The sequence below is a fragment of the Microtus pennsylvanicus genome, chromosome 2 (genome assembly GCF_037038515.1).
Source record: "Microtus pennsylvanicus isolate mMicPen1 chromosome 2, mMicPen1.hap1, whole genome shotgun sequence".
In the NCBI taxonomy this organism is placed as follows: domain Eukaryota; kingdom Metazoa; phylum Chordata; class Mammalia; order Rodentia; family Cricetidae; genus Microtus; species Microtus pennsylvanicus.
Window position 1 is genome coordinate 28,728,251 of NC_134580.1, and position 27,840 is coordinate 28,756,090.

The window sequence follows — 27,840 nt, forward strand, 5'->3', positions numbered from 1 at the left end:
CTCTGCAAATTTAAGGCCATCCTGGTCTACATATCAAGCTCCAAGACAGCCAGAGCTATTTAGACCTTGTCTCAAAAAAATTAACAACCAACCAACCCACAAAACCTGTATCTTTGGGAGCTGGAGAGAGAGAGATCAGCAGCTTAAAAGATCAGTTTTCACAGAGCCTGAATTTGGTTCCCATTGTCCACATCAGGCAGCTCCCAGCCACCTATATAACTCCAGGATCTGTTGCCTCTAGGCTCCATGGGCACTACACTCACATACTCACAAACAGACGTCACTAGACAAAGCTTCATCTTTCAGGGAAGCTGTACTGTTGAGATTCCAAATATGTGCTGCACAAGCCAATGATATCACAGAAAGTGCTTTTCTGTGTAAACACACCCAAGCCTCCAAACGTCCACGTGCTGAGATCACACGTGTGTGGCCCCATTCCTGGTAATATCCTGTATTTTGCTGGCATTGAATTCAGTACTACTCTAAATCCACATTGTGGTTATTTAAAATACAAAGCTCGGAGCACTGTGCGTGACACTTGCCTAAAGTCGCAGCCCTTGGGAGATAGAGGCAGGAGGATAAGGAATTTAAGGTCATCCTCAACAACTAAGGAAATCTGAGGCCAGCCTAGATTATGTAAGAAATTGTCTCAAGAATAAAGGAAGGAGCCAGGCAGTAGTGGCACAGGCCTTTAATCCCAGCATTCAGGAAGCAGAGGTAAGCAGATCTCTGTGAGTTTGAGGCCAGCCTGGTCTACAGAGTGAATTCCAGGACAGCCAGGGCTACACAGGAAAACCCTGTCTCAAACCCCCCTCCCAAAAGTATGCTGACCCACTCCTGTAATTTCAGCACTCAAGAAGTTGAAGAAGGAGGATTACAAGTTTAAAACTAGCTTGCTCTACATACTTAGCTCCTACATTGAAAAAACAAACAGCAGCAATAATAAAAGTACACAGACACTCTACACACACACACACTCACGCACAAAGAAACCTCAAAAATTCAGAAACTGCCTGTCAGTGGATGTACCTGCCTTTAATCCCAGCACTTGGGAGGCAGAGACAGGCAGATCTCTGTGAGTTCAAGGCCAGCCTGATCTACAGAGTGAGTTCCAGGACGGGCTCCAAAGCTACACAGAGAAACCCTGTCTCGAAAAACAAACAAGCAAACAACAACAAATCAGAGACTTTTAGATCTGTTTAAAAGAAAAAAAAAGTATTCTGCTGTAAATGGCATACCTTAGATTCAAAGGCCTGAATAGGTTTGAAGTGAAGTGAATGATTTTAAAATGGCAGGGAGATGTGGGGTGGGGGTAGACGAGATGGCTCAGCAAGTGAAGGCACTTGCTACTAAGCCTGAGAAAGGAGTATAATCCGGGGATTCACACCGTGGAAGGAGAGAGCTGATCCCCTCAACTTACTCTCTGACCTCCATACATGGGCCCCATGAAAAATAAGTATAATTTTTAATGTGAGGGGGCTGGAGAGATGACTCAGTGATAAGTGCACTCACTGGCTGTTTGGTCTCCCAAAGGATCCAGTTCAATTCCCAGCTCTCACATTGCAGCCCACAACCATCTCTAACTCCAGTTCCATGACATCCCATGCCCTCTTGGGCCTCCATGGGTATCAGACACGCAAGCGGTACATAGATATACTTACAGGCAAAACGCCCGTACACATACAATTGAAAAACAAATTAAAGGTCTGTCAGGGATCATGTGACATGGCTCAGTTGGTAACAGTACTTGCCACTGATCCTAACAATCTGAGTTTGACCCCTGGGACCCACATGGTGGAACTAATCCTCCCAAATTGTCCCCGTGGTCTCCACAGCAAGCCACACACCATGGCATGAGGCAACAAAGTTGATACCCTAGCTATGCAGGAGGCTGGGCAAGAGGATCACAGACTTAAGGACAGCCTAGGTAAGATAATGAAACCTCCTCCAAATAAAAATTAACATGATTCTAGAGACCATAAAAGACATTTTATACTGAAAAACAATCGATCAGGAAGTTATTAAAAGTGCCAACATACACGTATCTAACAAATGCGCCAGCTGGGCGGTGGTGGCGCACGCCTTTAATCCCAGCACTCGGGAGGCAGAGGCAGGCGGATCTCTGTGAGTTCAAGACCAGCCTGGTCTACAAGAGCTAGTTCCAGGACAGGAACCAAAAGCTACGGAGAAACCCTGTCTCGAAAAATCCAAAAAAAAAAACCCAAAAAAACAAAAAACAAAAAACAAATGAGCCTTAAATAAGTGAAACAAAAACTTAACGAGTTCATGGGAAATAAACAACTCAACCCAGGCTGAGGGGGCGCATGCCTACGATCCCAGCGCAGGCAGGAGGATCTTTGAACTATACAGAATCCATTAGATAAGTCGACAGATAGATGATAGACAGGGTGTGTGCATCTCACCAAATTTGAGGGCCATTCGTATCGTTTTAATCATATGAAATTTACTGAGGCTTGTTTTCTGGTCTAGCCTATGGCTGACCCTGGAAAATGGCCCAGGTATATATAAAAGGTACATGGTTATACTGTTATATGTTATACCTTATGCATGCTTACACTGGGTGGAACTGATTTACAGTTTACAAATCTGTGCATTTACTGATTTTCTGTGGAGTGTTTTATTCACTATTGAAAACGGGATACTGGACTCCAATTACAATTTTATACATGTATTTACCCATGTGTGTGTATGTGTGTGTGTGTGTGTGTGTGTGTGTGAGAGAGAGAGAGAGAGAGAGAGAGAGAGAGAGAGAGAGAGAGAGAGAATGTTGTGCCATTTTGTACATATGGAGGTCAGAGGACAAGCTGTGGGAATCAGTCCTCCCTGTGCACTAGGAAGGTTCTGGGGAACTGGCTCAGGTTATTGTTTGGTACTGCAGCAATATATTGCCCTGGAACTCCTTATGTAGACCAGGCTGGCCTCAAACTCGCAGAGATCCACCTGCCTCGGCCTCCTGTGTGGTTGGCACTAAAGGCACCACTGTGCCTGGCTTGTTACAAGTTCTTAGTGCAGTACTAAAACCATGATTACCAGAAGGAAACCTGCTAAGTTAATTGGAGCATACCAAAATTAAATATATATCAATATGAAGATATACCAATATGAAGATGAAAAACCTCAGCTTGGGAGCAAATATTCACAAATCCCTTATCTGATAAAGAATTTCTATATAGCCAGATGAGCTGTCAGAGGTATATAATTCTAGCATTTGGGAATCTGCGGCAGGAGGATCATAAGTTCAAGACAGCTACATAGCAAGTTCCGTTGTGAGCTACGTTGTGAGACATGCTGAGATGCTATCTCAAAATAACAACAACAACAAGACTTTTTTTAAGGGGCATATCCAAAAGATACCAAGTAATAAGATTTTGGTTTTGTTTTTTGCTTTTTGAGACAGGGTTTCTCTGTAGCTTTGGAGCTAGGAGGCTCTGACTTTGCAAACTCCATTTTAAAGAAGGGGCTTCATCTTAAGCCACATAATGAGCTGGGGGGTGGGCGATCTCAGCCCCAGAAATGTGCTGCCATAGCAAGAATTTGAACAGATACCCTAAAAATGTCCAATTAAGAAGATAGGGAGCAAGCCATAAAATTTAACGAGGTCCGGATGCGCCTAGGAGGCATCCTGACCTTGAAGACACCTAGTCAGTTATTAATGGCTCTTTGTTAGGTTTTTGTGTCCAAAACCTTACCAGTGATTTCAGAAACTACCTTACCCTATACCCTTCTTAGCCAATCCCAAGACAACAGGACATGAACTCCCCTGAATTCGTCATTTCCCCTTTAAAAGTTCTACCCTCCCAGGGCTCCTTGCCACACTTTTTGCACCCACCATGCTGGGGTGCTGGAAAGGAGTTGGTCCAAACTTGAGTTTGAACATAAAATCCTTCATGTAATTTGCATCATCGGAAATCCAGGTCCATGAATATCATTTGGCGACCAGAAACTCGGGCATAACAGAGCCTGTCCTGGAACTCACTCCGTAGACCAGGCTGGCCTTGAATTCCCAGAGATTCCCTGTCTGTGCTTCCCGAGTGCTGATAAGAAGACTTAGGAATGTAGCAGTACAGTCCCTGCTTTGAACATCTGAAGATGGAAACCTGTAAGGTATTGCTGAGTGGTCAGGCGCTGGTTAGGACTTGAGAGCAGATTTGGGGGCTGTGAGGCCCTCCCTTAGCTCCTTCAAAAATGCCCTGGATGACTGGCTTCAGTCACAGGGAGAGCCAACAACAGCAAAACACCCCGAGAGTAAGCACACCCTGCCCTGAGGAAGCCAATCCGACAGGCTCCAATGTTTACCCCGCGGTATAAAAAAGGCCCTTAGTGGAAAGGCAGCCTGGAAATTCTGACGCGGAGAGAGCGCGCAAAGCGAAACTCAGCTTCCTTAGGAGATTGCTGGTGATGTTGCAAGCCCTAATTGGGTGATGTTTCCACGGTTTGCTTTCCCTTTCTTGGGGGGTGGGAGGGAGATGAAACCAGAGCTTTCTATGTAGACCAGGGTAGTCTGGGATTACAGGCTTGGCCGCCACACCTGGGTTTGGTTTGCTCTTCAGTCAGGCGCTCTCTTTCTGCTGGATGTGGTAAACTGATGGGATGTTTTGCTGTCTGTGACGCTTCTAGCTACCTGTTCCTACTATTTCTTCCCCTTTGCTTGCTGCTTGTCTAAGAAGCTCGCTCATTAGAAACGGAAAGCACAGCTATCATAGATCATTCTCCAGACAGTACAGAACAAAATGTATAGGAATCCCGCTGGGAATAGTCTGAGGACAATTTTAAAGACAATTTAAAGTACAGTTAAAAAATAAAAGGGGCGGGGCTGGAGAGATGGCTCAGTGGTTAAGAGCATTGCCTGCTCTTCCAAAGGCTCTGAGTTCAATTCCCAGCAACCACATGGTGGCTCACAACCATCTGTAATGAGATCTGGTGCCCTCTTCTGGCCTGCAGACATACATACAGATAGACTATTGTATACATAATAAATAAATAAATATTTAAAAATAAATAAATAAATAAATAAATAAATAAAAGGGGCTGGAGGGAGGGCTCGGTAGTTAAGACCACTGTCTGCTCTTGTAAAGATACCAGTTTCAATTCCGGGGACCCACACAGAGCTCATCCGTAATTCCAGTTCTGGAGGGTTCTAATGCCCTCTGCTGGCCTCCTTGGGCATCAAGCATGCAGGCATGTGGTGCGCAGACACACATGTATGCAAAACATCGGTACATATAAAGATAGAATAATGCAAAGTTTATAGACAAATAAAAGATGAACTGGACGTGGTGGCATACATTTGCAGTCCTAGAACTCAGGAGGTAGAGAAGATTGAGAGTTCAAAGTCACCCTTAGCTACTTAGGAAGTTCAAGTCCAGCCCAGAACATATGAGACTCTGTCTCAAAAAATAAAAACAAAAGTCAAGGAAGTAGGGAGTAAAATGAAAGATGCAAAAGATCAAGTATTTAATAGATATTTTCACCAAATCAGAGTGGCTGAAAAGCACGTGTAATTTGGCCTCATTATTTATTAGGGATGTGAAGTGTAAACCTGCAGGAAATACCCCTTCGTTAATGCAGGAAATACCCCTTCGTTAATGCAGGAAATACCCCTTCGTTAATGCAGGAAATACCCCTTCGTTAATGCAGGAAATACCCCTTCGTTGATGCAGGAAATACCCCTTCGTTAATGCTACCTCTTTGCTAATAAAAGAGAGTAATGAGTGCCAAGGATGCAGCAAGGCTAGAATGCAAAACTGCGAAGCGCTTAGAAAACAGATGTTCTGTTTGCCCACGAGTACTGTACAGGCATACACACAAACATGTGCTTCACAGAAACATGTATGCTTATAGCAGTAGTATTCAGGAAAGTCAAATGAGGAAATCATTCAAATATCCCCCAATTGGAACACATCTGACAACCACATACAAGGCTCAGCATAGAGGAGCAGATTGCCTGTGTTCCCTACGACACGGCTAAAGAAGCATTAGTTTGCCTGGAAGAAGGCAGGCAGGACAGTCCGTCCACAGCATCTAGGTATAGTAGCTCACATCTGTAATCCCAGCACTTAGAAGGCTGTAACAGGAGAATCGCGAGCTCCTGGCCAGCCTGGATTGCATAGCAACACTTTGTTTCAACAAAACAATACAAAAACCTACATATGGGGCTGGAAAGATGGCTCAGAGGTTAAGAGCACTGCCTGCTCTTCCAAAGGTCCCGAGTTCAATTCCCAGCAACCACATGGTGGCTCACAACCATCTGTAGTGGGGTCTGGTGCCCTCTTCTGGCCTGCAGGCATACACACAGACAGAATATTGTATACATAATAAATAAATAAATAAATATTTAAAAAAAAAACCTACATATGATCTGTTTATATAATCCAAATAACTTTATTGAGACAAAATTAATTAATAGTTGTTGAGGACTGTGGCCGCGAATAGTCTGTCTACACATGAGCACAGATTTTTTTTTAATGGCTTTTTGAGGCAGGGTTTCTCTTTTTTTTTTTTTTTGGTTTTTCGAGACAGGGTTTCTCTGTAGCTTTGGAGCCTGTCCTGGAACTTGCTCTGTAGACCAGACTGGCCTCAACCTCACAGCAGAGATCCTCCTGCCTCTGCCTCCTGAGTGCTGGGATTAAATGCATGCACCACCACCACCACCTGAGCATAGATCTTTTTGGATAATGAAAATGCTTTAAAATCAGACTGTCATGGGCTGGGGGTGTGGCCAGTGATATATTAGCAAGTATGAGGCTCTGTGTTCAACCTCCAGTGTCACCACCAATCAGGAAACCGCAATGATCACACCACAACTCTGAGAGTTTAAGGAAATAATTGTGCACTTGACACAGGTGCCTTTTATGGAATGCAAATTATACCTCAATAAAGATGTATTTAAAATTTTTGATTATTATTATTTTATGTGTATGAGGTTTTTGTCTGAATATATGTTTGTGTGCCATGTACATGCAGTGCCTAAGGAAGCCAAAAGAAGACTGTTCCCATGGCACCAGAGCTGCCATGTTGGTGCTGGAATGGAACCCAGATCCTCTGGAAGAACACCTAGTGCTCTTAACCACTGAGCCATCTCTTCAGTTGCCAGCAGAGCAGTGTTTTTGTAAAAAGTTAAGTCCCATTTCTAAGTATTACAAAGTACACTTACATAATTTTTTCTTTTGTCTCTTCCTGTCTTCGAAAAGCGACACAGTGATTTGACACAGAGTGTTGACATTGCTGTCAATGTTTTTCAGTGTTTCCGGCATGATTTCCATTTCTGCATCCCAGTTGTGGTAATCCTCAATATCAATCTCGGCCACCTCAGACAGAAAGAAATCTTGAAGAGAGAAAGAAAACCACCTTACAGAAGAAACAACACATTTATATCCATAGGGGCTTCTGGCATATACAACATGGTTCCATTGAGGAATAGAGATATCTTGTGCTGCCCTGAAGCTTTTCTCTGTTAAGTGATTATACAGGAAGAGAACTGGAAGACCATAGAAGCCCTAATGTTAAATCAGCAAGTTAAGAGAATATAAGCCAGGTTAAAGCCCAGGGTTTGTTTCCCCCATTTGGCCCAGTCTTGCCTTCTTCATCTGGTTTAACTTCTTACTCTGTCATTAATTTCCTTCCTTCCCTTGGAAACACTTACTACATTCTTCTAGCCAGGACAACAGTTTGATGAGGATCCTTTCTCTCATATCAATCATATTCATATATCCAACTATCTTCTCTAAGAAAATCTTTCTCTTCTTTTTCTGGTTTTCTGTGAGGGAGCCCTTCCTCCCAGGGGATGAGCTCTCGATCGTGTAACGAGTCATTATCAGCTCCACTTTGTTCATTATTTGAATCAGCCGTGTAAGAATATCCTATAAAAAGGAGGAATAATACATTAGTTTGTGTGGTGGTTTGAATAAAAGGGTCTCCCTAGGTCCATAGGGAGAGGCAGTGTAGAAGGTGTGGCCTTGATAGAGTAGGTGTGGCCTTGTTGGAGGAAGGGCATCACTAGGGGGCGGGCTTTGAGGCCTCAGAAGCTCAAGCCAGGCCTAGTATGTCTCTGTCTCTTCCTACTTCCTGTGAATTCAGAGGCAGAACTCTCAGGGGCCTCTCCAGCACCATGTCTGCCTGTGCCACCATGCTTCCTGCCATGATGGCAATGGAATAAATCTCTGCACCCAACTAAACGTTTTCCTTTATAAGAGTTGCTGTGGTCATCCTGTCTCGTCACAGCAATAGAAACCCTAACAAAGACAGAAGTTGCTACCAGGTATTCTGCTATTGCTGTGATAGGCCTGGTTATACTTTTATTTAGAGGGGTGTAGATGGGGGCTTGGAACTAGAAAATCAGTTGAACACTTTAAGTAGGTTTGATGGTCCATACTAGTGGGAGCATGGAAGACGGTGGTGCTTCGGGTGATTTGAACTGTCGGGGTCTAGTTCAAGAGATTTCAGAGAAGAATTTTAGTATGTTTCCTAGAGCTTGTTCTTATGATATTTTGGTGAAAAATGTGGTTGGTTTCACAAAAAAAATCTCCAGTAACCTTGACTATCAAACAGTCTTGAAGATCGTTGGAGCTTGTCTCTTCAGAACAGCAGGTGTATGACAGAGCCATACAAATCAAGTACTGCCACTAGTGAGGCAAGCTAACTATAGCCTGAAACAGAGAGGTCAACGTTGAGAATGCACAGTCAGATCAACCCAAGACTGCCTGATGGGAAAGCAATTTTAAAAAAAAAAAGCTTTATTTATTTATTTAAAAAAATTCTTTATTTATTTATTTATTTATTTATTTATTTATTTATTTATTTATTATGTATATCATGTTCTGGCTGTGTGTATGCTTGCATCCACAAGAGGGTGCCAGATATCATTACAAATGATTGTGAGCCTCATGTGGTTGCTGAGAATTGAACCCAGAACCTCTAGAAGCTCTTAACAGATTAACAGTCAGTGCTCTTAACAGCTGACCCATCTCTCTAGCTCGGAAAAAAGCAATTTTTAAAAAGATGATATAAACCAGGCGGTGGTGGCGCACGCCTTTAATCCCAGCACTCGGGAGGCAGAGGCAGGTGGATCTCTGTGAGTTCAAGACTAGCCTGGTCTACAAGAGCTAGTTCCAGGACAGGCTCCAAAACCACAGAGAAACCCTGTCTCGAAAAACAAACAAACAAACAAACAAATAAATAAATAAATAAGATATAAGGAAAACATGTAAATGATTCCATTGGATCCTTACCTTATAATATATAAATTTAACTCAAAATAGATTAAAAACTTAAATGTAAGGTATATATAAAGCTACAAAATAATTAGAAGAAAATATAGAGAAAAACATTTTTTTCTGGTCTTCAAGACAGGGTTTCTCTGTGTAGCCTTGGCTGTCCTGGAACTCTAATCTGTAGACCAGGCTGGCCTTGAACTCACAGATCCGACTGCCTCTGCTGGGATTAAAGGCTTGCACCAACACGGCCTGGCTGCCCTCTGTTTCTTGAGAGCTGGATTTATAGGTGTGTGCCACCACCATGTGATCCAGCAATTCTTCCGTGAATAGAACATGGGAAACATGTAACATGCTACCGATTATTAACGGCTTACTAACCAGGCGTGGTGGCACAGTACTTTAATCCCAGTACTTGAGAGGCAGAGACAGAAAGATCTTTTTGAGTTTGACACTAACCTGCTGGTCTACAGAGTGAGACCCAGAACAGCCAAGGGTACATAGAATGGCCCCATCTCAAAACTAACTAGACAGTGAGGTGGTTTGAAAGAAAATGGCCCCCAAAGGGAGAGGCATTATTAGGAGGTGTGACCTTGTTGAGGAAGTGTGTTACTGTAGGGGTGGGCTTTGAGGTCTCTTGCTCAAGCTTCCTTCAGTGTGACTTTCAGCTGATTCTTGTTACCTGCGAGATATAGAACTCTCAAGGTAGTGGATGCAGTACCTTGTCTACCTGCATGCCACCATGCTCCCTGCCATGATGATAATGGACTGAATCTCTGAAACTGTAAGCAAGCCATGTAAGAGTTGCCATGGTCATGGTGTCTCTTCACAGCAATAAAAACTTTAAGATAGATAGGTAGATAGGTCGGTAAGCAGGCAGGCAGGCTGATAGACAGACAGACAGGCAGATGACAGACAGACACTCTCTATGAGTGGAAAGAGTAAAGTCCAAGCGAAGACTCGTGTGAAGCAGGATGAACCCAGAGATGAACATAGCAGTTCATCAACACCAAATGGCAGTTCTGTGCCCACTTCCTACAGAAGACACTGTTAAAGGTTGCTGGGCCTTGTGTCTCAGGAGCTTCCCCTTCTCAATGCCCAGGACAACTACTATGGATTTTATTTTCTCCAGTTTTAGCCCTGTAATAAACTGAAAAAAAAATTACCTTTACCTACTTTGTCCCCATTACCCAATGGGGAAACTGAAAATTTCACTTTGCATGAAAATATTCCATGTAATTCCCTAGGATTGGAATGCAGCCTGGCAGACTGCTTACCTGGCATTTACATGAAGCTCTGGGTTCCATCCCCAGCAACACAGAAAACCAAGTGTGGTGATTCACTCCTGTAATCCCAGCACTTGGGAGATAATAGCAAAAGGATTAGAAGTGTGAGGTCGTCTGTGGCTGCAAAGTGAGTTAGAGGCCAGCCTGGGCTACATGAGGCCAGTGTGGGTTAACATGAGAACCTATCTCAAAACACGGGGGTGGGGATATTCATTAATTATTTTGTATTTTGGACACGATCTAATATGACATAGGAGCCCTTCTAAGGATGATGTGGCAGGTTTCTGTAGACACACGGTATGCAGTGAGGATGAAGCTCAGGGAGACGGGAAGACTGTGTGTTGAGACCAATAGACACCTAAGGAGTTAAGACCCCACCAGGTGGTGGTGGCCCACACCTTTAATCCCAGCGCTCGAGAGGCAGAGGCTTTAAGAGACAAGCGATGCCCACTCCCTCCACCTTCTGCTGAGGCAGGCTGATCTTCAACCTGCCTTCATGAAAAAGGTGCTGAAGCCGGGCGGTGGTGGCGCACGCCTTTAATCCCAGCATTCGGGAGGCAGAGGCAGGCGGATCTCTGTGAGTTCGAGACCAGCCCGGTCTACAAGAGCTAGTTCCAGGACAGGCTCCAAAGCCACAGAGAAACCCTGTCTCGAAAAACCAAAAACCAAAACAAAACAAAACAAAAAAAACACTAAGAGTCAAAGTGCTCACTGTATATGCTCTGGTCAACATATTGTGTACATTCTTAGCTGGAGCAATTAGTCAAGAGGAAGAGAAGGGATCCGTGGTGGCTTGACTGAGAATGGCCCCCATAGGCTCATATATTTGAATGCTGGTTGCTAGTTGGTTTTGGGGGATTAAGAGGTGTGGCCTTGTTGCAGCAGGTGTATCACTGGGAATGGGCTTAGGCCCAGTCTCACTTCTGCCACAATTGCTGTCTCAACTTATGTTCTCAGCGGCTTCTCCACCACTATGCCTGCATAACTGCCGCCATGTTCCCACCTTATTGGTCATGGATTCACCTTCTGAAACTGCAAACAAGCAGTTTCAGAAAAATGCTTCCTTTTATAACCTGTTTTGGTCTTGGTGTCTCTTTGCAGCAACGGAAAACCCGCAAAGTTAGGATACAAATAGGAAAGGGAGAATTCCTACTATCTCTAGTCAAAGAGGCCATGGTACTGCAGGACTATACAGAATCCGCCAGAACAGGCTCTGCTGGATCTGATAAGTACTTCCAGCAAAGTTGCAGAAATCAAATTAGCGTACAAAATACAAAACTCAATAGCTTTTCTACACACCAGTGTTGGGGAATATTATTTTAAGATGTGTTACATTTATTTATGAGGCAGAACATTTGTTTAATGATGCAAAGATGTGTTGCATTCTTTTATGTTGTATTTGATTAACTCTGTAAAGCTGTGTTCCTTTGCCTGCCTGAAACACCTGATTGATCTAATAAAGAGCTGAATGGCCAATAGCAAGGAAGGGAAAGGACAGGCCGGACTGGCAGGCAGAGAGAATGAATATGAGAAATCTGGGGAGTGGAGAAGAGTGAGAAGAAGGAGCCAAGCGCACGAAAATAGAAGCAAGTGGATCTCTGTGAGTCTGAGAGCAACCTGGTTTACAGAGTGAGTTCTAGAAAAAAACAAACAAATAAATTCTTTTGTTTGTTGTTTATTTATTTATTTATTTAATTTTATTTGAGACAGGGTTTCTCTGTGTAGCTTTGGAGCCTGTTCTGGAACTCCCTCTGCTGGCCTCAAACTCACAGAGATCCGCCTACCTCTGTCTCTTGAGTGCAATTGGTACCTGTTTGCAAAGAGAAAATGAGTCTCCGCCAATTGGGTCTGAGTGCATTCAGCACACCTCAAAGTAGACCCACAGAGTAGATGACAACACAAAATTAACTCAATGTAATTTTTTGTAAACTTTTTATCTCATATAGATTTTGGAGGGCAGTTTTTGTCTTATGGTTTGGTGCTTGTATATTTTGATTTCTAATTTTGTACTTCTGTGGTTATTTTTTGTGAGGTTCTTGGGTTTTCCGGTGTGTGTGTGTGTGTGTGTGTGTGTGTATTTTATTTATTTATTGGTTTTTTTTTTTTGAAACAAGATTTTTATCCCAGGCTGGTCTCAAACTCACAAAGATCTCCCTGCCTTTGCCTCACAGGTGCTGGAATAAAAAGCTTGCACCACCTCCCAGTTTAACACTTTCTTTTATACATTGCCTTGGTCATAGTAGTTTATCACAGCATTAAAAAAATAATAACTTCCCAGCACTCGGGAGGCAGAGGCAGGCGGATCTCTGTGAGTTCGAGGCCAGCCTGGTCTACAAGAGCTAGTGCCAGGACAGGCTCCAAAGCTACAAAAAAAAAAAAATAATAATAATCATGGACTAATTTCTTTGGGGGAGGAGATTTCAAAGCAGGCTAATATTCAAACCCAGGACAAACAGATCAAGTGCCTCTTAGCGTATCAAGGCAGACTCTGGCCACTAGTTTCTCCCAGCATTCCTCTGTCCCTACTTGTTACAGGACCCTCCTGGCCAAAGCCCTACCCTACCCTGACCTCCCCAGTCCGTGGGCAGGGCTGCCCTTCCCATATACTCCTATGTATTCTAGCTATTTTGGCTACCCAAACCTATTTGGCCCTTTTGCCTTTTTGGTCTCTTATTCCATGCTGCCCCTCCTGGTTGATGGTTCTTCTCTTGCCCTTCCTCTCCTCACAAGGCCCAGCTCAGTCTGGCCATGTTCACTCTGGACTCCACCTTATGTAATCCCAGAGATGGAGGCCCCTCGAACCTTGACCCTCCTCAGGAAAGGTCAAGACCACTCCCACAGGCTATTTAAACTGCTCCCCAGAAAATAAACGTGGTTTTCCCTCTTCCTCTCCAGTGGTCAGTGGTCAGTGGTCGCATTGGCGGCTTCCCATATCCTAACATCTTAGAGCTCCCACTAAGGGGTTGTTTTTTTTCTGCAGGCCCATGGCCACATCCTTACCCCCCTGCTCTCCACCAGGTTAAAACCGCTTCAGGGCTAGATTAATCTAGACTTTGTCTTGGTGAGTCCCTTTTTCTGGTCCATGCTACTAGGATTTGGGGGGACCTGTTCGTGTTTACTTTTGTTGATTACGGGCTTTTTTTGAAGACATGGTCCAGGCCGGGCGGTGGTGGCGCAAGCCTTTAATCCCAGCATTCGGGAGGCAGAGGCAGGCGGATCTCTGTGAGTTCCAGATCAACCTGGTCTACAAGAGCTAGTTCCAGGACATGCTTCAAAACCACAGAGAAACCCTGTCTCGAAAAAACAAAAACAAATAAATAAATGAAGACATGGTCCACACCAAAAGCCTGACCCATGAAGCAAAAGCTGAGACTTTAGCTGAACTGAATTTTGTTTGTCCAGGACACCTGACATTCAATTTTCACAGCCCCGTTTTGGCCCAAGAGTTATTTCCATGGACACACTGTAATAGACGCGAACCACACAAGTGGACATAGACATTTAAAATGGGCGCTTGCAATTCGAAGCCAGATCCGTTATCACCCCTGGGCTGCCCCTAACAAAATCTTTATAAATTGGCACTGTCTCATACAATCTGTCGATTTGGCCTCAATACAATCTTGACGATGGGATGCGATGGCCACCAGAGCGAAGCCTTGAGTTTGCCGTCCTCTGAGACCTAGAAAATTTTTGTCACTCTGGGGACAAATGAACAGAGCTCTCCTATATCCATGGTTTCTGGGTACTGCCCTCTCGCCCCTCCCTCAGTAGCCAGTGTCTAGCAGCACCGGTTTTGGTCACTAGGATCTTGGCGCCTCCAGATTCCCGGTCATCTGGGAATTGGGATCCAGATAGTTCAGCCTTGACCAAGCAGCCAGAGGCACTGGCCCCTCCCCCACTCCCTCGAACCCTCATTACCCAATCCTCTCCTGTGGAGTGTAGGACCCTCACTCCTTATTCTCAAAGAGGCAAGAAGAAATTTCCTAGCAGAATGTTTTCCCAGGAAGACAGTGGCCTTCCCCCTCTCCCAACCTGGAGGTCCCCAGCACAAGGTCACTTAGCCCAGCCAGCCACCTCGTGATAAAAAAAAAAAACAAACCCAAAGGAGAGGGTTGGAGAGATGGCTCAGAGGTTAAGAGCACTGGTTGCTCTTCCAGAGGTCCTGAGTTCAATTCCCAGCAACTGCATGGTGGCTCACAGCCATCTGTAATGAGATCTGGTGCCCTCTTCTGGTGTGCAGGCATACATGCAGGTCAAATGCTATATAATAAATAATTAAAAAAAAAATCAAAGCGAAAGCTGACTGAGCAGGATGGGAGAGAGCAAAAGTCCTTGCACCCGTGCCAAAGCAGCTTCAAAAAGCCTCTTTGTAGTTATGCCTTTTTTTTTTTTTTTTTTTTTTTTTTTTTTTTTTTTTTGGTTTTTCGAGACAGGGTTTCTCTGTGGTTTTGGAGCCTGTCCTGGAACTAGCTCTTGTAGACCAGTAGACCAGGCTGGTCTCGAACTCACAGAGATCCGCCTGCCTCTGCCTCCCGAGTGCTGGGATTAAAGGCGTGAGCCACCACCGCCCGGCTGTAGTTATGCCTTTAAAAGCTTACCCCAGCCGGGCGGTGGTGGCGCACGCCTTTAATCCCAGCACTCGGGAGGCAGAGGCAGGCGGATGTCTGTGAGTTCGAGACCAGCCTGGTCTACAAGAGCTAGTTCCAGGACAGGCTCCAAAACCACAGAGAAACCCTGTCTCGAAAAAACCAAAAAAAAAAAAAAATAAAAAAAAAAATAAAAGCTTACCCCAGCCGGGCGATGGTGGTGCACGCCTTTAATCCCAGCACTCGGGAGGCAGAGGCAGCTTGGTCTACAGAGCTAGTTCCAGGACAGGCTCCAAAGCCACAGAGAAACCCTGTCTTGAAAAACAAAAAACAAAACAAAAAACAAAACAAAACAAAAAACAACAACAACAAAAAAAGCTTACCCCATAGAAGAAATACAACTCCTCTCTCTACCTCACTGCAACAGGGTTTTGGAGACAGGGGTTCCAAACATGTTTGTATTATGCTGATTAAACCTGGCTTATTACAGTCTGGACCTCTCTGGTGGTCTCTCTCTGGGGGTTGCAATCTGGGCACAACAGGGAGCAACATTCTCCACATTCCTCTCCTCACCCACCCTCACCTACTCCCTCCCTAGCCAAAGCTGAAGTTCAAGGTCAACTTTCCCCTTACCCACCTTCCTTTCCTCCCCACCCCACCCAGCACTGGGTTAACCCCTCCCAATCTCCCACCCCCATCTCCTCCCATATCAGATCCCTGCCCTTCTCTGCCCTCTTCCGGAAGTAGGAAGTAGCGGGAGCTGATGGCATTATTAAAATCCATGTTCCCTTTTTCTCTTTCAAATCTTTCTCAAATAGAAAAGTGGCTGGGTTCCTTTTCTCCTAATCCTTCTGCTTATATTAAAGTTTCCTATCTGCTCCAGGCCTATGATCTAACCTGGCATGACTACTATGTCATCCAAGCTTCTACCCTCACTCCTGAGGAGCTAAGTAGAATTCAGGCAGCAGCAAGACAATGTGCAGACCAGACTCATCTGGTAGACAGTACGGTCCCTGTTGGGGGAAGTGACTGTCAGCCACAGAACCACATTGGGACTACCAACCTGGCCAAAGCCGCTGACAGAGGTGGGACACCATGGTTCATTGCTTCCTTCAGGATATAGAAACGGTCTCAGAAAAAGTAGTTAATTTTGACAAACTTCAAGAGATCACACAGCTAGCTGACAAAAACACAGCAATTTTTTAAATCAATTACAAGAGACCATGATCCAATATACCAGGCTGGACCCAGCCTCCCCAGCGGGAGCCACAGTCCTGGCTACCTACTTTATTTCTCAGCCAGCACCAGATATTAGAAAAAAGTTTGAGCCAGGCAGTGGTGGCACACGCTTTTAATCCTAGCACTCGGGAGGCAGAGGCAGGCGGATCTCTGTGAGTTTGAGGCCAGCCTGGTCTACAAGAGCTAGTTCCAGGACAGGCACCAAAGCTTCAGAGAAACCTTGTCTCGCTGGGCGGTGGTGGTGCACGCCTTTAATCCCAGCACTCAGGAGGCAGAGGCAGGCGGATCTCTGTGAGTTCGAGACCAGCCTGGCCTACAAGAGCTAGTTCCAGGACAGGCTCCAAAGCTATAGAGAAACCCTGTCTCGAAAAAAAAAAAAAAAAAAAAACTAAAAAAAAAAAAAAAGAAAGAAACCTTGTCTCAAAAAACAAAAAAAGAAGAAAAAGAAAAAAACATTTAAAAAGGCTGAGGAAGGTTCCCAAACTCCCATACATGAATTGCTTAAAATGGTCTTTAAAGTTTTTAGTGCCCGAGAAGAGACAGCTGAGTCTTCCTGACAGACCAGGCTGTAGCAGGCAGCAATGCTGCAGGCCCAAGCCTTAGCAGCTGCCCTAAGGCCACTGAAAGGGGCACAAGGTAAGTCAGCCACGAGGCTCCATCCTGGCAGAGCTCAGCCTAAGTCAACCTCACTGGCAGTCTGCTTCAAATGTGGTCTAAATGACCATTTGGCACAATATTGCCCTGGGCTTCCCACGAGGCCATGCCCTATCTGCCAGCAGCCTGGACACTGGAAATCACAATGCCCCTGTACGGGCTCGTCCTCTATGCCATGCCATAGAGGTCCAGCCTCACCAACATCAGCAAGCGAGCCTGTGCCAGCCTTCAAACTTCTCAGACTTGCAGAGGATTGATGCGGCCCAGACCTGGTGACTCCCATAGCTCTTTCCGAGCCTAGGGTAACGCTGCAGGTAGCAGGTAAGTCCATTGCTTTTCTTTTGGACACAGGGACTACCTACTCTGTTTTAACATCTCACTCGGGCCCTACGTTCCCCTTACCACTTTCAGTCATGGGAGTAGATGGGATCCGTTCCTCCCCACTTAAAACTACCACTGCCCTGTATTCTTGCAGGGCAATTTTTTTCTCATTCTTTCCTAGTGATACCTACTTGCCCTTCACCTGTACTGGGTCAAGATATTCTCAGCTGCTTCGGGGCCACACTCACTTTGGCCCCCACACACTCTCCTGAGTCACACTTTCTCCTCACTTTAACAGCCTCACAGATTCCTACCCCAGACTGTTCTGTCCCTACTCTTCCTGATCCAGTAGGTCCCCAAATATGGGACACTTCTTCTTTTGTGATTGCTACTCACCACCAGCCAGTACTAGTTTGCCATAAAGACCCTTCATCCTTTCCTTCCAGACCCCAGTTTCCTATTTCGGAAGCCCACTGCCAAGGCCTTAAGCCTATCATTACCGTCTCCTAGCTCAAGGATGTTTAATTCCTATTGACTCACCATGCTGCAACGCTCCAATTTTTCCCAAGCGTAAGTAGTTCTCTGGTGTTTACTGCTTGGTTCGAGACCTCTACCTCATAAATGAGGCAGTTATTCCAGTTTACCCACTGGTTACCAACCCACATAATCTCCTGTCTAACGTCCCTCCTGCCACCTCCTCCTTAGATATGGGATTCCCCTCTGTATGCTGTGAATACCATTGGTTAATAAAGGACTGCTCTGGACCTATAGCAGGACAGAACTTAGATAGGCAGGGAAAGCTAAACTGAATGCTGGGAGAAAGGAGGAGGAGTCAGAGAGAAGCCATGGAGCGCCACCAGAGACAAATGCTGAGAACTTTACCTGGTAAGCCACTGCCACATAGCGATACACAGATTAATGGAAATGGGTTAAATTAAGATGTAAGAGTTAGCCAATAAGAAGCTAGAGCTAATGGGCCAAGCAGTGATTTAATTAATACAGTTTCTGTGTGATTATTTTGGGGCCAAGCAGCCAGGAACTAACTAGTGACCTTCTTTGCAACAAATGGTGATATGGGATTCCCCTCTATATGCTATAAATACCATTGGTTAATAAAGGACTGCTTTGGCCTATAGCAGGGCAGAACTTAGATATATGGGGAAAACTAAACTGAATGCAGGGAAAAGGGAGGCGGAGTCAGGGAGAAGCCATGTAGTCCCTCTAGAGAGAGATGCCCAAACTTTTCCAGGTAAGCCACAGCCTCGTGGCAGTACACTGAAAACTAGAAATGAGTTAAATTAATATGCAAGAACAAGTCAATAAAAAGTTATAGCTAATGGGCCAAGCACTGATTTAATTAAAACAGTTTCTGTGTGATTATTTTGGTTCTGGGCGGCCGGGCCGAACAAGCAGCCTCCTCTCACAAGGCTCCTCTACTGTCCTGGACCTAAGAGATGCCTCCTTTACTGTCCCTTTACACCCTGACTCATAACTTCCTCTTTGCCTTCACGTGGGAGGACCCTGACTCCCGGTCCTCCAGACAGCTTACATGGACTGTTCTCCCTCAGGGTTTTCGGGACGGCCTTCATTTCTTTGGCCAAGCTCTGGCTTGAGATTGCTCAAATTTGACGCAGGTTCTAGCATGCTCCTCCAGTGTGACGACGACCTGCTTCTCTGCAGTCCTATACTGTCTCTGTCCCAGCAGGCCACCTCTGCACACGTCCCTCTTACCACCTCCTACTTTACTGTTCTGGACCTAAAAGATGCCTTCTTTATTGTCCTAAACGTCCTCGGATCCCTGGGATATTGAGTCTGACCAACTAAGGCTCAGATGTGCTCTCCTACAATGGTGTTCAACTTAGCCCAGAGTCTAAAACCCTCACCTCTGACAAGGCCCAGGCCCTGTGGGGTTACAGCCTCCAACCACAGGAGCTCAAATCCTCTCAATTTTGAGCCTGCTAGGGTTCTTTCGCCATTGGATCCCTAAATTTGCTGTTATAGCCAAGCCTCTGTACCAAGCAGCCAGAGAGACTCCCACGGGGCCTCTCACCCACCCGGCCATCGTCCACCACCACTTCTCTCTACTGCGGGATGCCCTTCTGACAGCCCCTGTTCTTGTTCTTCCAGACCACATGAAGCCTTACCATCTCTATACAGATAAAAGGATGGAGTGGCCACGCGAGTTCTAACTCAACAGGCTGGGCCTTTGATCGGGCTGTTGCCTTTTTATCCAAACAGCTGGACCTCACTGTCTGTGGATGGCAACCATGCCTAAGAGCCCTGGCAGCAGCAGCTGAACTCACTCGGGAGGCTCTCAAGATCACCTTGTCCAGGCCAATCATGGGTGGATAGAAATATTTCTGGCCTCCAGGAAAACGGCAGATATGGTGGTCCAGGGTCATGGAGCTTGTGTCAGAAGCTCTCAACATCTCCTGGAAATTCCACATCCCTTACCATCCACAATCCTCAGGAAAGGCGGAGAGGGCCAATGGACTCACCAAACAACAGCTAACCAAGCTCTCCATTGAACTCAGGTTATCTTGGCCCTTCCTTCTCCATTACCCTTACTCGCCTCAGGGCCACCCCACATTCCCCTACGGGTCCGAGGCCTTTTGAACTGCTTTATGGCAGGTCCTTTCTCCTCAACCATCACCTCCCAGTCCATATTCCTCCACTGGCGGGGTATCTACCCTACCTCTTTCTTCTGAGGTCCCTTCTCTGTTCACATGCTGACAGTTGTCTCTCTGCCCCCACACCAGTTGACCCTAATGCCCTTAAATCTGCCCCCTCTCCCTAAGGATAGAGTACTCCTCAAACAGACAACTCCTAGGTCTCCTAAACCTCGATGGACAGGACTTCACAGGGTAATCCTCACCATCCCCTTGGCTGCCAAGCTTCTGGGACACTCCTGCTGGTACCATCTCTCCAGGCTCAAGCAGGCACCTATGCAGGACACTTGACACCTGCCTCCTTACCTACCTCAATAAACAGACGCCTGGTGTCTTGGGGATGATAGTAAACAGGATGCCTCTCCAGCCACACCTCTTGCTGTGCATAAACCCACCGACACCCAGCTCTCCCCTCCCCCAAGGTAGCCAGACTGGAGTTGACGCCCCTTTCTCCAAAGAGAGCTTAAATGTTGGTCATAAATATCAACTCAGCTTCCTGTCACCCCTTATACAAACAGTCTGGAATGTAATCCCAGCCTCAGCCTCCATCTTTTGAGTCCCCTCCTCTGTGCCCCTTGAACCTTGACTCCTCCCCAGGAAAGGTCAAGACCACTCCCATAGGCTTTTTTGTTTTGTTTTGTTTTTTTGTTTTTCGAGACAGGGTTTCTCTGTGGCTTTGGAGCCTGTCCTGGAACTAGCTCTGTAGACCAGGCTGGTCTCTAACTCACAGAGATCCGCCTGCCTCTGCCTCCCTAGTGCTGGGATTAAAGGCGTGCGCCACCATCGCCCAGCTACCATAGGCTATTTAAACTGCTCCCCAGAAAATAAACATATGGTTTTCTCTCTTCCTCTCTGGTGGTCACATTGGTGGCTTCCCGTTTCCCCTTGGGGCCACATGGGAGCGCAGGTATCTAATTAAACCTGGATATCTTTTAATTTGGTCTGATTTGGCTTGATTGAGATTATTTTGCGTTGGCGGAGTTACTCAGTTAGGAAAATATTCCTAACACCTCATATCTCTAATAAAAAGCAGTCATGTCCTCTATTTATTTCCTTTTTCATTCAGTTATTAGTAATCGCTTATGTGGTTCTACAAAGGAAAAACTAAGTAGGACAAAAATACAAAATGTACAACTTGAAGCAAAAAAGTGCACCAAGAAATGTAATGTTGGAACCCAGGTTTATGCTCAGAGACAAGGAAATTAAAGAAAGGCCTGCTCTGAAAAAGATCAAAGGAAGTGTGCCCTTAGAGCAAGACCCCAACCAGCTAAACTTCTAAAGGCCTGAGGAATTTTCTACTCCTAAAAAGCAACAACAAAGAAAAGCTTGTGTCAATGTGATTCAGGGGGCCAGGCTCCATCTCAAGCAGGCAACAGGATTTGACCACAGGATTCTGACTTTTAGAGTCATGAAGGATACACGCATACAGGGGTCATGGAACCTTCCTCCACGGTGAAGTAGAGCAACCGAGGCCAGGCTCGTGGAAGGGAATAGTCCCTTCAAGGAGGCCCAGGGATGCCATTGTGTGAAGGTCATAAAGTAGAGACTGGATTGCACTGGAGACCCTATGATGCTGGAGATGCCTGAGCTGTGGGATATCCCGCCAAGGGGAGCCACAGACAGAAAGGCACCAGCTCGAGAGGGCGGGAAGGGTGTTAATGTGGTGCAATCAGCAAAGCTGGAAGGGTGGAGCCATCTGAGGCCTCTGACATCAGACAAGGAACTACAGGATTTGGAGTCTGCTCTTTTAGCTTTCAGTCTTATGTATGCATACGTTGGTCCTGTATTTCTTCACTCTGCCCCCATTCCTCTTTTAGAATGGTAATGTATGTTGTCTGCCGTTGTGTGCTATAAATATGTACTTTGCTTTTTTATTTTGATTTTACAGGGCACTACAGATTAAAAGATTGCCTTGAATCTCTGAAGAGACTTTGGAATTTTGGACTTTTAAACAGTGTTAAGATTGTAAAAGAGTATGGGGACCTTTGAAGTTGGACGACATGGGTTTTCTGTTATGATATGACCACATGCCTGTGGGAACCAAGGAATGGAATGTAGTGGTTCAAATGAGGATGGCCCATAGGCTTCTATATCTGAATACTTTTTGTGACCTTTGAGACTTCAAAAGCCCACACCATTCCCTGTTAGCTCTCTCTCTCTCTGCCTCCAACTTGCAGATCAAGATATAAGCTTTCAGTTGCTTCTGCCATCGCGGCTTTGGTCCGCCATAATGGACTCTCACCCCTGAAGCTGTAAGCCTGACATTGAATACTTTTTTTCATATATTACCTTGGTCAGGTGTTTTATCGCAGCAATAGAAAAAATAGAAAAGTAACTAAGGTGACCGATAAAGCTGGGGTTTTTGTTTGTTTGTTTGAGACAGGGTTTCTCTGTGGCTTTGGAGCCTGTCCTGGAACTAGCTGTTGTAGACCAGGCTGACCCCAAACTCACAGAGATCCACCTGCCTCTGCCTCCCGAGTGCTGGGATTAAAGGCGTGCGCCACTGCCTAGCTTGCATCTGTAGAAATTTTGAGTTATGTTTTGCTACATCATTTTTTAAAGTTTATTTATTACGTATACAGTGTTCTGCCTGCATGTATTCTTACAGGCCAGGAGGAGGAACCAGATTTCACTAGGGATGCTCGTGAGCCACCGGGTGGTTGGTAGGAATTGAACTCAGAACCTCTGGAAGAACAGCCAGTGCCCTTAATCTCTGAGCCATCGCTCCAGCCCCAATAAAGCTGTTAAGAGCAAACTGGTGTTGCAGTTGTGAGAAACCAGACCAGGAAGCTGTGTGGAATGTTGAAAGCATCACCGACATCTCTCTCTCCTCTTTTGGCCACACTGAAGCTGAGCCAAGAGGCTCGCTCCTGCTGGCCAAGGCTCTGTCACTGAGCTGGTGCCTCAGCTTCGCGGAGTTTTAAGATGAGATTTATATATTTGCTGGTAGGGAGTGTGAACGTCACTACATGTGTGTGGAGGCCAGAGTGCGGCTGGAGAGTTGGTTCTCTTCTGAGGTGAGTCATCTGGGGATGACTTTAGGCAGTGAGGTATGGCAGAAAGAGCCCTAAACAGCTGAGCCATCTCCAGATTAGCCAGTTTTTGATTTTTTTTGACAAGTCTTTTTTTCTTCTTTTCTTTAATTTTTTTTTTTTTTTTGTTTTTTGTTTTTTGAGAAAGGGTTTCTCTGTGGCTTTGGAGCCTGTCCTGGAACTAGCTCTGTAGACCAGGCTGGTCTCGAACTCACAGAGATCCGCCTACCTCTGCCTCCCGAGTGCTGGGATTAAAGGTGTGCGCCACCATCGCCCGGCTTTAAATTTTTTTGCTTTGTTTTGTTGTGTTTTGCTTTTCTGGTTTTCAGGACAGGGTTACTCTGCATTACAGCCCTAGGTATCCTGGAACTGCTGTTGTAGACCAGTCTGGCCTTGAACTCCCAGAGATCCACCTGTCTGCTCCCCAAGTGCTGGGATTAAAGGCACCACCACAGCCAGTGTAATTTTTTTAAAATGTGAATTGGTGTTGTGCCCTGGGTCTCAGGTTTCCTGGAACTGGAGTCACAGATGGTTGTGAATTGCCATGTGGGTGCTGGGAATTGAACCCCGAATCTCTGGAAACGCAGTCAGTGTTCTTAACCACTGAGCCATCTCTCCACCCCTAGGCCAGTTTTGTTCATGTTTAGCTCAACCTGGCCTTATGCTTGAACTCGAGTTCCTCCTGCCTTCATCAGTTGCCTGAGTGCTGGGAATACAGATGTGCAGCCATATTGATTGATTTACTTCTTAAACGTCTTGACTAATTCTAGCTTGAACAGATTGATACAGAATTGGAGCTTGCTATCCACAGTCTGGTTTTTTAAAAAAAAAGTGTCATTTAAAGAGATGGCTCAGCCGGGCCGTGGTAGCGCACGCCTTTAATCCCAGCACTCAGGAGGCAGAGGTAGGCGGATCTCTGTGAGTTCGAGACCAGCCTGGTCTACAAGAGCTAGTTCCAGGACAGGCTCCAAAACCACAGAGAAACCCTGTCTCGAAAAACCAAAATAAATAAATAAATAAATAAATAAATAGATGGCTCAGAGGTTAAGAACACTGATTGTTCTTCCAGAGGACCTGAGTTCAATTCCCGGCAACCACATGGTAGCTCACAACCATCTGTAAAGAAATCTGGTGCCGGGCTGGGGAGATGGCTCAGTGGTTAAGAGCATTGCCTGCTCTTCCAAAGGTCCTGAGTTCAATTCCCAGCAACCACATGGTGGCTGACAACCATCTGTAATGAGGTCTGGTGCCCTCTTCTGGCCTGCAGGCATAGACACAGACAGAACATTGTACACATAATAAATAAATATTAAAAAAAATTAAAAAAAAAAGAAATCTGGTGCCGGGCGGTGGTGGCGCACGCCTTTAAACCCAGCACTCGGGAGGCAGAGGCAGGCGGATCTCTGTGAGTTCGAGACCAGCCTGGTCTACAAGAGCTAGTTCCAGGACAGGCTCCAAAACCACAGAGAAACCCTGTCTCAAAAAAAAAAACCAAAAAAAAAAGAAAAAGAAATCTGGTGCCCTCTTCTGGCCTGCAGGCATACATGCAGACAGAACAGTGTAAACAAAATAAATAAATAAATAAATCTTTAAAAAAATAAATAAAATCAAAGTTAACTAAAAGTCAGTCAGCTCTCTTGGACGTAAAGTGTTTTCTTTTCTAACAAAAAGTTCACCTGGTCACACAAGATTCTAAGTACCTGTGGTCTGTAAGTCAGTTGACTCCTTACCTCTTTGGCCCGAAGGACCTTCGCTCGCTCAATCTTACTGATGACTGCTTTTACTGATAAGGGGATTTCGAGGTGAGAACCCCTTGAGTTATCCAAACTGCCTTCAGACTTTCTTTTCTTGATGAAAGGGTCCATGGCTTCATTATCTGTATCAGAGTCGCTGTTGAAATCACTTTGCCTTCTGGTGAACATTTTGAAAATCTGGGCAATTTGTTTGTATTTCTTCTATTTCTCACAGAATATAGGCAAGTGCTAATAAAAGTGTTCACTGAGAAGCTGCAAGTCTACTTCAAGAGGTTGTGGCTCAACCTGCTTGGACCAACTAGAGGCCTTCTAATGTTCAAGTCTTGATGATGCTATTAATAGGCCCATTGTGACATTATCATTGACTAGAACATTTTAGAATGTTGACTCTGTGTAAAGAACTAGACATTCTGTGGGCTGTGACAGTAGAAGGGAGAGGGGAAGGAAAGACCAGGAACACTAAAGGAATAGAAGACATAGTCCTGCGTCGATGAGCGTAGATTCTAAGTGTTAGAACCCAAGCTCCTGTGTTCCCAATGTAACTGTTGGCTCCTCTCTTCCTGGGGCTCTGCCACAAGAGTTTTAAGTTAAGCCTGTAATGGAATGGCTACGAACTCCTCATCTGGCCCTTAACTCTTCTAGCATTTGATAACTTAGAAGGTATTTGGAAACCACAGTTTCCCTTACTATTGATTTTTTTGTTTTTTTGCAAAGAGCCTGACTAAGGCTTTGGGGTTTCATAGTTGACTCACAAAATCGAAGGGACCGTTAGAGGCTGCTTCTACCCGAGAAGAGGGTGACCGCAGGGGAGGTGCTGGGATTACAGGTGTGCATGACCATGCTTGGCCAGAGAACTTTAAATAAAGGAAAAAGCACTAGAAATAAAGTTGAGTTCCCCTGTGTTCTTCCCAGATGTCTGTCCCCTCCTCCATCCTGCTTCAGAGGTAACTTCACGAATGTGCTGTACCCATGTATAGTCTATCCTTACATAGTTTCATTGTGTTTATGCATTCATAAACTTTGTAGTATCATTTGAAAACCAAAAAAAAAATTATAGATGTTTAATTTAAGCTCTCTCTAAAATTTCCTATGTTGCGTCCTAGTGCAACATAGCAAAATTATTGAAATGGAAACATTGCAAAATTATTATTATTATTATTATTTTTGTTTGTTTGTTTGTTTTTCGAGACAGGGTTTCTCTGTGGTTTTGGAGCCTGTCCTGGAGCTAGCTCTGTAGACCAGGCTGGTCTCGAACTCACAGAGATCCGCCTGCCTCTGCCTCCCAAGTGCTGGGATTAAAGGCGTGCGCCACCACCATCCGGCACATTGCAAAATTATTGCTCTGGGTTTTTTTTTTTTTTCGTTTTTGACAAAAGGGTTTCTCTGTAGCTTTGGAGCCTGTCCTGAACCTTGCTCTCTAGACCAGGCTGGCCTCAAACTCACAGAGATCCACCTACCTCTGCCTCCAGACTGTTGGGTTTAAAGGCGTGCACCACCGCCAGGCCCCTCGTAAATTTTGGAGAGAATACAATTTAGGTGTTTTAGCTCATAGGGAAGAGAAGTGAACCGTGGTATAGCTGCTCTTCTTGTCTCTCCTCCATCCCTCCACACAGCATTGCTGATGGACCTCAGTGCCTCTGCATGCCACACAGGCCGCCCCTGAGCTGCATACCCAGCTCCACCCTCTTCCATCCCTCCATACAGAATTGCTGATGGATCGCAGTGTCTGCGTGCCACACAGGCCGCCCCTGAGCTGCATACTCAGCTCCACCCCCTTTTATTTTCATTTTTATTTTAGACAGTTCTTGCTAAATTACCCAGATTGGGCTTGAATGAACTCTGTAGCCCAGGCTGGACTTGAATTTAATTTCTATTTCTTTTCTTTTTTTTTTTTTTAGTTTTTGAGACAGGGTTTCTCTGAGTAGCCCTGGCTGTCCTGGAAGTCACTCTGTAGACCAGGCTGGCCTCAGAGATCCGCTTGCTTCTGAGTGCTGGGATTAAAGGTTAGCACCACTACTGCCAGGCAAATATTACATTGATGGATTGATCAATCGATTGAGCAAGTGTGTGTGTGTGTCTGTATGTGTGTGTGTGTGTGTAACTTGTAGGAGTCAGTTTTCCCCTACTACGTGGTTCCTGGGGACTCTCCTCAGGTTACCAGGCTTAGTGGCCTTTACCTGCTGAGTCATTTCCCTGGCCAAGGTCTTCAGCTTTTGATCTTCCTACCTCAGATCCCAGGTAGCTAGGATGATAGGCCTTGCTCTTCCAGGCCCAGCTGTTGTTCTCTTTTAAAGGTAATAAACGCAGATCAAATGAAATGTTTCTCTTTAAGATGACATTGTCAGCTAGGCATGGTGGCTCATACCTGTAATTCCAGTGCTCAGGTGCTGAGGCAAGAGGATTGCTGAGAGTTCAAGTTCAACCTTCAGAATGAGACCCTATGTTTTCTTTTTTCTTTTTCTCCTGTGGCTGGCCTTGTGAAGCTCCTCATACCTTTCCAGCACCACTTGCATGAAAAGGCTGCTCTCAGCGCCAGCTCTGATTTTTCTCGCTTCCCAAACAGATACAACTTTGTCTATAGCTATGCTGCTCCATAACAAGGAGACTGAGACTCTATTTCAAAAATAAAATAGAGATTGTGACTCCCTCCTCTGTCCACAAGTAACTTCCTAACTTGTCTTGTACCATGCTCAAATGCAAGTGTTGCCGGTGTGCACCAGCTGCCAGCATCTGGCTGTGACTTTTGTTTTTCTCACATTCAGTAGGAGTCTTCACTTGCTCTTCCAGAGAAGCCGACTGGAGTGGACACCTCTCTTCACACGCAGTTCCTGAGGTCTAGAATACAATGATTGTTAAATCAGTCTCACCCTGTTACCTATAGTTATTACTCCCTCTCTTTTCCCATAAATCATAACTCAGGCTAATTTACTCCAGAAATTCGGAAGGTTCAAAATTTCCTACTTCGTTGTGGTCAAATTATAAAAGCCTCAAAACCCTTTTATTTTGCAAAAGCAAAAGCTTCCACAAAGCGCCTCAACTGATACTTGCCAACTGAACTAATTCAACTTT

General features: G+C 45.3%; 1 protein-coding gene across 1 annotated transcript in view; it reads right to left on the minus strand.

Annotated features, from left to right (window-relative positions):
• The window catches only part of Fam186a (family with sequence similarity 186 member A), a 47,373-nt gene extending 22,434 nt beyond the window's left edge, over positions 1-24,939 (minus strand). Inside the window, exons 1-3 of the mRNA XM_075962424.1 lie at positions 24,748-24,939; positions 7,664-7,880; positions 7,175-7,345 (exon numbers count right to left, since the gene is read on the minus strand). Of these exons, the coding sequence (XP_075818539.1) occupies positions 7,175-7,345; positions 7,664-7,880; positions 24,748-24,939 (580 nt within the window). The remainder of the gene's footprint in view (positions 1-7,174; positions 7,346-7,663; positions 7,881-24,747) is intronic.
• Positions 24,940-27,840: the final 2,901 nt, after the last annotated feature.